The sequence below is a fragment of the Myotis lucifugus genome, unplaced genomic scaffold (assembly GCF_000147115.1).
Source record: "Myotis lucifugus unplaced genomic scaffold, Myoluc2.0 scaffold_255, whole genome shotgun sequence".
Classification (NCBI taxonomy): domain Eukaryota; kingdom Metazoa; phylum Chordata; class Mammalia; order Chiroptera; family Vespertilionidae; genus Myotis; species Myotis lucifugus.
In genome coordinates this window covers 1,694,744-1,704,581 of record NW_005871303.1, presented here as the reverse complement: position 1 = coordinate 1,704,581, position 9,838 = coordinate 1,694,744, and the positions used below count along the sequence as shown (strand labels likewise).

At 46.8% G+C, this 9,838-nt stretch overlaps 1 protein-coding gene across 1 annotated transcript in view; it reads right to left on the bottom strand.

Moving 5' to 3' along the window:
* Window positions 1-9,167: 9,167 nt before the first annotated feature.
* Window positions 9,168-9,838, bottom strand: part of LOC106698875 (scavenger receptor cysteine-rich domain-containing protein SCART1-like) — an 8,431-nt gene continuing 7,760 nt past the window's right edge. Inside the window, exon 8 of the mRNA XM_023762666.1 lies at window positions 9,168-9,256. Within this exon, the coding sequence (XP_023618434.1) occupies window positions 9,168-9,256 (89 nt within the window). The remainder of the gene's footprint in view (window positions 9,257-9,838) is intronic.

The following is a 9,838-nucleotide window of genomic DNA, read 5'->3' as shown; positions in this document are numbered from 1 at the left end:
AAAGATAAATCTAAAATAAAAAAAAAAGCAAAGATAAACCACAACAAAGAAGCTATAGACCCGCGGTCTGACCTACCCACATGACCGACCCAGCTAGGAATTGATGATCAGGTCGCCTGTGAGGTTCCTTTCAGTGGGTTTATTAGGAGCCCACTTTTCATCCACATCAGTAAACGCAGCATCCAGAGGCCCCAACCCACAGGTCAGAACGTGGGGTTGCTCCTGGCGCCCGGGTTCCTGTGATCTCCCAGGATAGAAATCTAAAGTTCACCAGAAACTGATAGCGAGCCTGGTGCACTGGCCAGGATCGAACCAGGGCTCCATGGCAGGTCTCCACCATCGAACCAGCCCGAGTTCTTGGGATAGAAATCCAGAGAGTTCACCACAAAGTGGCCCTCAGGTGAGAGGTTTCTGACAGACAGCTCCAGCGCCGGGGGAGACAACATTAAAGGGAGAAAGACATGTTGCTCCCAAACAAAAGCTGGGGACAGTTTTACAGACGATGAGGCAGGAAAGACATCTAAGTGTAACATACAGTATGTAGAGATGGGGACTCGAGCCTGCGCGGTGGAACTCCATGCTTCTTCATGCCCTGCATGTCTCCTTAGCATGCTAAGTCTCCACCCAGGGCTGTGTGTTTTAGCACTGAAATGAGGAAGGGTCCCCGAAAAGACAGCCTTTCTTGCTAGTGCACATGCACGAGTGAAAGGCACAAGACGTAAGCCCGCCAAAGTAAACCTTGCAGAGAGCAGTGTCCTGCCGTCCAGCTGCTAACTGGCTGTGGGGAGGGAAAGCATTGGGCAAACTGTCCTCCCCTTTGACACTAGCTGGGCAGGGGGATTGGGATCGTGTTTGCCTGTGAGTGTCTGGGACGGGGTTTACACAACATCGGTTTTGTGCTGTCTCCATGGCAGAGTGCCTGATCTCAGGCTCGATTCTCGTAACATCTGATCAGAAGGCTTGTCTGGCAGCCCCAGACAGTACCTCCATCACCAGCAGCCAAACTCATAGGCCAGAGATGGAAGTTCACCGCCTGAATCTATTCCACTTGGCCAGATCAATTGGAAAAATCAGTGGAGGGGTGAAAGGGGAGGGGTAGGGGGGGAGAGTTGACCAAATTGGAAAAAGTTCATCTCATTATTAAAAAGGTATATTTTTATGATAAACAATTAGGAGATAATTGTTCTTGAAAATCGTTTCACCAAATGATTTAAAGGTTACATTAGAATTTTTATTGGATTTGCTGTAAGCCAATGAGCTAACTTGGGTAGACGTGTTGGTGACGTCTTACCTTGGCTTGTCTGGGAACGCTATCCCTCCACGTTCCTTACCTCTTCTGTGTCACTCTGCCGCCTTCCCCAGGCCCAGCGCCACCTTTCTGGGAGAGCTTTGGGTGCGTGTGGTTAGAACCGTTCGCCTAAAAAACACAAGGCCGGCCCTGCCTGGCTTGGCTCAGTGGATAGAGCATCGGCCTGCGAGAGCCCAGGATGGAGACTGAGCCGCCTGACCCCTCTGCTCTCTTCGGTCGGTGAGGCCTGCCTGGGCAGACACCTGTGTGGTCCACGGAGCATGTCTCCTTTTCGCTGGTCCCTCCTGTGGCTGCTGGAGGGAGAAGCAGAGGCTGCCTGGCTCAGGCTAGAATTAAGCTCTTACCGGGGGAGTGAGACAGGATGTGTGTGAGGCCCAGCAGAGCCTGTGGCTCCCATTGGCTGAGAAGAGCTGCACCCGCGCAGCTCCCCTGAGTGTGCGAGCCGAGGGCGGGAGGGCAGGCGCTGGTGAGCACGGACCTCCCAGGGGCAGCTGTGGGCAGAGGCCGGGCCCGCGATTCTAGGTCCTCCGGCCATAATGCTGTCGGACGCCCAAACTACATCAAACTCTCAGCACAGGAACACATGTCTTGGGAAGACATTGGCCGACACCGGCGAGCACTTCTTTTAGAAGCAAGGCCTTTTTGTCTTGCATCCCATTCGATGGCTATTAGTTTTGGGTGTGCCTTTTTTGGTCTTTTATTGCTCTGTTATCTTGTGTGTGTTTGTATGTGTGTGTGTGTGTGTGTGCGCGTTAAATAGATATTTTCAGGTATGCTACTTTAATTTCATAGTGATGTTTTAAAAAAGCAAAACAACCCGATGTATCTATGTAGATTATATTGTAATGTAATACTATATAATATTAACATAAGGCATAACTCTCCGTGCAACATACCACTCCACTCTCAGGAATCTTAGTTTTAGAATATTCGTTTTGGATTTGCTCACAGATATTTTCTCCTGTCTTATAAATTGGTTTTAGCTATTTATAGCCACCTTACCAATGATCTGCCCTGAAATACTCACTTTACAATATCTTCCTCTGTTACTTCCACTTGACATCTCATCTTCCTTGGATTCCTGCTCCTAAGCGTGTAAACTATATGCTCGGCCAGGCGCCATGCAGAGAGCACGGGTTAGACAAGAGGCACATGCGGGAGATGCACGGAGCCCTTCCCTGCGGAGCTTGCTTGGCCTAGGGTCCCGCGGGCTCCGTGGCTCCTCCCCAGGGCCGAGTTCTCCTCGGGGGTAAAGGTATTTTCTGTCAGGTAGACACAGTGGCTTCCCTTTCTTTATACTCACAAGGAGGCAGTGTAACTATCCCAGAAGTTCTTCAGGAGGCAACTCAGTAGCCGTAAGTCCTCAGACCACACAGGAAAGCCTGGGAGAGCATTACTTCCCTAGGCAGCCAAAAGGCCGGGGGTAGCAAGAAGGGCGCAGAGTGGAGATGGAGTTGACAACACGCTCAGGAATGTCACTCCAGGAAATGTCATTCCAGGAAATGTCCTCTTCTTTTGTTTGGTAAAAGGGTTGAGAACCCCAAATAGAATTGGCCCAGACAAGTAAATAAAGTGTAATGAACATCGGGTTAAAAATAATGACCTTGGCTCCTCTTCCTCCTCCCTCCCTCCTCCCCAGTGGTGCTCCTCCCACAGCCCTCGCCTCTCGGGAGGAGGGAGGGAGGAGAAGAGGTGGGTTTCAATCACCTTCTTTTTTCTGGTAGATTCAACTAAGACCACTTGTTGAGGTTGAAGCACTCACATTTGCCTCTTGTTGATCACTGAGAGAGAAAGAAAACTACAGGCCCCCTGTAGTTCAATTGTGAAATCCCTACATGAGGAGGGAGAAAAGGAGAATATGTCATTTTTTTCCATGTCTCTAATATTCAGAAATATTCCGACAAAAATTGGGGAGAAGAGACAGGGAATAAGGTTATGTGTGCCTAGCTCCTGAGAAGCCTTCTCAAACTCTGAAAGAATAACAGGATGACTCCCTGTGGACTAAAAGGCATCTCTGGTCAGCCTCGGTCGTGAAGAATGTCTTGGCTTAATAGTCCTTTTCCAGAGAGCAGGTTGCCTACCTTAGTGAAGAAGTTGCACCGTGTGTATGTTTTCCATCCCATTCCTCTGACCTCATCCTCTTAGATTTCTTCTCCGCAAAGCCAATTGAACAGCTGTATCTCAGACTCAGGCTCAAAAACCTCTCAGATGAGTTGTCACACCTGTATCCTACTCTCACCTCACCCTAGCATAACCATGTGTACATGTTTATCTAGACTAAAAGATGGTGAGAACATCAAGAGAGAATATTGGGAGCGCTATGGGTATATTGACTACTTATTATCTCATCCTAATCTCTAATTTATTATGGCAGTTCTTCCAGAATGCTAGTATTTTGCTGTGCTTTTCTCTGAAGTTTTCCCTGCCCCTTTGCTTCACCATGGACTGCACCCACGCTACAGGGACTGTCATGTGTTAAAAGCACAGTGTAACTAATAGAAATAAAGAGTGCAATGCCCCCTCCCCTAAGGTACTCCTTCTAGATGGAGTCTCTCACTAAAAAAAAAAAAAGAAAGAAAGAAAGAAAAAAAATAATGACCTTGACAAAAACCAAAAATCTTTTCCAAGTAAAACAAAAGCAGATAACACACAGTATCGCAGTGTCCAAAGGGCCAGCCAGCTTGGCCCAGGAACAAACGTTCCCGCATCGAAGGGACTGGAGGTGACCCAGGTGTGCTCTGACCTGAGCTCAGGCGGCCCCCCTCTCTGAGCTGTTGAGCAAGAACGGGGAGCAAGCAGCACTTCACTGTGTGCAAGGTTAGCCCCTCGGGTTGAAGAAGGAGCCCTCCTGACTTCTGGCTGGCGGCTGCAGCTCACCAAGATGCCAAAGGAGATGCCAGTTGCAAACTGAAAAATAGATGGTCCTTCAAAGTGTGTCAAAGTGGTCCTGTTGATTCACAGCCTCTCCAACACTTAATGCTAATAGATTTCTTATTTTTCTCCCATCTGGTGAGTACAAAATGGTATTTAATTGCGGCCCCAATTTGCATCGCCCTGATTATGAATGAAGCGCAGAATCTCCTTATATGCTTGTAGCCTCTTCTATGAAGTGCCCGCTTCTGTTGAGCTCTCCTCGTCCGTGGGGTTTCTGTTGTCCAGTGCTTACGGGAATGCTTCATATTGGTTCATGGTCCTTTGTCAGTTGTATGTGTTGTAATGATTTTATTCAACTCTTTGGGCCATCTTTCCACAGTATTTGTGCTATGTTTTTTAAAATAAATAGATACTTTAAAATGATCAATCTTTTAGCCCTGGCCAGTGTGGCTCAGTTGGTTGAGCATCATCCCTTACACAGAGAGGTACCAGTTCAATTCCAGGTCAGGGCACATGCCTGGCTTGTGGGATCTCCTGTAGGGGGCATGCAAGAGGCAGCTGATTGAGGTTTCTCTCGCGTGCGCTCTCTCTCTCTCTCCCTCTCCCTTCCTCCAGCTCTTTTGGGAAGGTCATCCTTGGCCACAGCCCATCAGTGGAAACCACAGCTGCCCCTTCTTGCCTGGCCCACTCTAGGCCGTTTCCTCGAGGAGGTAAGCTCCCATGAGGCAGGAGTATGGAGCCTCCTGGCTCCTGGTTCTAACCCCATCCTCTGTTCCTGGGCTAGTGGGAAGCTTGTCCCCAGTGAGGGTCAGGCGGGGCCAGGAGCTGTGGTTCAGGGAAGAAAGAAAGGCACAGACTCAGCTCAGTGCAGCCCCATGTCCCTGATTAACCCCTCCACCCAACTCCCAGGCCTGTACAACACCGCCTACTGCCTCGCACACGCCTCCCGGGACCCACCCAGGCCTCCTGGAGCAGGACTGGGCCTGGCTCAGGTGCAGGCTCCCTGCTGGGCCAGGCTTCTCTTAAAGAACCTGACCTACTTCGAGCCCAGACCACACTTCTGGTTCTCCCTCCTGCTGATCTTGGGCTCAGATAGGCCGCAGATGAGCAGATGTGCGGAGGTCCTGGGGGTTCTGCCATTTCAAACGGAAGTAAAAGGCATAGCAAAGCGATTCTGGTATCACTTTTTTTTTCCACAATAAAATAGGTCAAGACAAAAACAAATTTGTCTTTTCAGAAACATCTAGAAGAAAATCAGCGATGATTGTCCAAAAGGCAAGATTGGAATGTAATGGCATGCCCCGGATCGTCTCCTGTCTAAATATGTAAGACTCACACTTTCAGGAGAAGATGCGGGAAATTCTTACTCTGGTGGAAAATGGGATGCAGTGTGAACCGTCTTCCCAAGGTTGGTGACTCCTTCATTTGCTGCTGATCTTTAAGCACAGTCTGTCCCCTTGGGGAGGCTGAGGTGCTGGGAGCAGGGACTCCCTCCCACAGGTAAACAGGGACCCCTGTGGGCACAGTTCACGGCTGAGCAGAGCCAGCACCCTGAAGGGCACAGAGAAGGGCCAGGGCCCCCGGGCCCCCGGAGGCAGCGTGAGCTCACTGACCACTGGCTTGCCAAGGTCTTTCCCCTGAATGTATCTCAGACAGCCAGTCCCTGCAGGAAAGACGGGATTTTATTTTAAATAGACTATTGCTGAGATCGTTTCTAGATTTACATAAAAATTGAGCAGACCACACGAAAAGTACATCTGAGGCTCACACCCAGTTTCCCTTATCATTAGCACCGTATATCAGTATGGTAGGTTTGTTGTCATTAATGAATGAATATTGATGTATTATTATCAACTCACATTGTACAGATATTAAAGGACAATAGGGACTATTATGAACTACTTTATACCTATTAACTCAGAAACATACCCAAAATAGACAAATTCTTTGAAAGGTACAATCTAATGAAGCTTATACAAAAAGGAATAAATTACATGAATAGTCTTTTTTTTTTTATCACCATTTATCCCCTCTATGGCCTCTTCCACCACCTCCCAATCCGCCTCCCTCCTACATCAATAAATTTATATCCACTAAAAATTGAAATTGTAGTTAAAAACATTCCTGCAAACAAAACTCCAGGCCTAGATGGCTTCACTGGTAAAATCTACCAAAAATTTAAGAAATAGATAAAACCAATTCGACACAAACTTTTTCATAAAATTAAACAAGAAAGAATGCTGCCCAACTCATTCTGTGAGGTCAGTGTCAACCTTGTTTTAAAACCAGAGAAAGACATAAGAGAACACTTAACACCAATATCTCTTAAACATTTAGCTGCAAACTTTATTAACAAAATTTTCTAAGGATACTTTCTAAACACAATAATTATGCCAAGTGAACAAAAGCCAGCTGGTCCCCCAACACCAGAAGAGTACCTTCTGTATTAATTCCACTTACATAAATTCCCCAAAGTACAAACTACTCTACAGTGACAAAAAGTTGAACAATGATTAGCTGTGGGGGTGGAGAGAGACATACAAAAGGACAGGAAAAATCTTTGGGGATCAGTCCACTCCCAAGATTGCTGTGATGGCTTCCTGAATGTACACGTGTGTCAAGACTTATCGCCATTTACATACTGTAAATATATGAACTTTATTGTATGCTAATGTAACCTCAAAGCTGTTAAAACAGAAATACAGCCTATAACTCTTGGTATGTAACTGAAGCGACATTACAAGGAAAGTTTATAAATTTACATGTACACATTAAAAAGAAGAAATGTGGAAAATAAGTGGTCAAAATATCACTACCAAACAGCTACAATAAGTAGAAAGAAAAGATTATACAGATCAGAGCAGAAACAAGTGAAACTGAAATCAGATGTTCAATTTAAAGAAATGAAGGAAGTCAAAGGCACATGTTTCCTATGGCCTTGAAGATGCTAGTGAAATGGTTAACCCCTAGCAACACTGATCAAGAATAACAGAGCAGTCACAAAGTACCACTATCACCATTGAAAAAAGGCACATAAGTATAGATATTATAGACATTTAAAAGATAGTACAAAGATATTATCAATAACTTTATGTCAATAAATTTAAAATGTAGATAATATTGTCAGTTCATTGATAAAAAGAAATTCACTAAGAAGAAATAGAAAGCACAAATAATTCAATTATCTACAGTTTTTTTAAAAATATATTTTATTGATTTTTCACAGAGCAGAAGGGAGAGGGATAGAGAGTTAGAAACATCAATGAGAGAGGAACATCGATCAGCTGCCTCCTGCACACCTCCTACTGGGGATGTGCCCGCAACCAAGGTACATGCCCTTGGCCGGAATCGAACTTGGGACCTTTCAGTCCGCAGGCCGACGCTCTACCCACCGAGCCAAACCGGTTAGGGCTGTCTACAGTTTTAAAAATTAAATCTGAAAAGGAAATTCCCCAAAATACGAAATTCTAGGCCCAGATGGCTTCACTGTCAAATTCTTCCAAGCATTTAAGGAAGACATAAAACCAGGGCTACACAAAATTTCACAATTATTTCTTAAAAGCGGGAAATCTCCTAATTTTTATGAGACCTAAATAATCCTCATGCCAAAAGAAATGAGACAGAAGCATTTACAGAAAAGGAAAATTACACATCAAGCCCTCTTCTAAATATTGACCCAACATATTGCCAAACTGATTCCTGTAATAGATATAATGAATAAGAAATATGGCATGACAGAGGTTAGTTTGCTTAACCCAAGGTTGGATTAACATTTGAAAATCAATCAATGCAGCTCACCACATTGACCACAAAGGGGAGGAAATCATGTATAATCTTAACAGATGCATAAGCATTAAAGTCAGCACTTCATGATAAAAACCAAAACGCTTAGAAAATTGGCAATAGACTGATTTCCCTTCCTCTGATAAATGGCATTTACCCAAAAAACACATCCAATACTGTATTTAATGGTGAAAGGAAATCGGGAGGCGCGTGGTCACTGTGCTGCCACATTCAATATGGGACCGAGGGGCCTGGCCCTTGAAATAAGGCACAAAAAAAGAGGTTAAAGGTATAAAGGAAAGGAAAGGGTCCGACATTATTCACAGATGACATGATTACACATGTAGAAAAGCTACAGGACACTTTGGACCCAATTAAGGAGAGTTTACAAGAAAAAAGCAGCAGCAGCCCCAGCCAGGTGGCTCAGTGGGTTGGAGTGTTGTCCCATACACCACAAAGGTTGCGGGTTCGATTCCCGATTAGGGCACATGCCTAAGTTGCAGGTTCAATACCTGATTGAGCAAGTACCAAAGGTGACGGATCAATGTTTCAATGTTTCTCTCTCTCTCCCTTCCTCTCTCGAAAATCAATAAACATATCCTCAGATGGGGATTAAAAAAAAAAAAAGGAAAGCAGATGCCTGCCCAGTGACACAGAGCCCTCCAGTGAGTGGTACCTGAAGATGTTGCCAAATATGGTTTTTGGGGTTTTTTTGTTAATCCTTACCTGAGGATATTTTTCCATTGATTTTTTTTTTTTTAAGAGAGAGAGTGAAATGGGGGGCTGGGAGAGAGAGAGAGAGAGAAATATGGGTGTGAGACACATTGATTGGTTGCCTCCCGCATACGCCTCCACCAGGCCCAGGGATCGAGCCTGCAACCCAGGTGCGAGGGTCGATGCTCTAACCACTGAGCACACCAACCAGGGCTCACCACAGATGTCGTTAAAGAAATGGCAAACATAACTATGGATTTCTACAGGCGTTTGTGTTTGTGTTGTGGATGCACAGAAAGCCCGCAGGTGTATGTCTCCCAGAAGGAATGGGGGCGAGGGGACAGGGTGGGAGGAAATGGGGGTTTCACCTAGAGGCTTGAGGACAGTCCCCAGAATGCTCCTGTGTGTTCTGGATTCAACACCATCGTAAAGGGGAACCACGAACGGTGCTTTCCACTCTGTCAGCGGCAAATCTACCTCCAGGTCCTCACAGCGTCATCTCCTCCAGAGGAAACGCAGCCTCGTCGTAACCGTCCTCGGGCCCGGACTGTCCGTCCGTGAGGCTCGCTGCCCCTTCTGAAACAGGCACGCGAGGCGCCGGGTCACCGGATCGCCCGGAAGCCACGTCTGATTCATCACCAGTGGCCTGGCCTGATGACGTCCCTCTTGTTAGGAAAGCTCAGCAACGTCACCAAAAACACTTGACAGCCCGGCCGGCGTGGCTCAGCGGTTGAGCATTGACCTCCGAACCAGGAGCTCACGGTTCGATTCCTGGCCGGGGCCCATGCCCGGGTTGCGGGCTCCATCCCCAGTGTGGGGTGTGCAGGAGGCACAATCAGATCAATTGATGTTTCTATTTCTCTCTCCCTCTCCCTTCCTCTCTGAAATCAATAAAAATATAAAAACAAAAACAAAAAAACACCCCCTGACAGAGACCTCCAGGCATCTGGATACTGGGGCGCCTCAACCATCCGGTCACAGCGCAGGACGGGTTCTGTCACGCTCATCCTCCAGGTGAGGACACCGAGGCGGCGAGCTTCAGCCACTCAGAAGCACAAGCACCCCCCCTCCCCAAGGTTCCCACCTGCTGGACCCCCCCACCTGGCTTCTGGAGCTGGGAGCACAGACACCCTGATCCTCCTCACCCTGGGGCTTCTC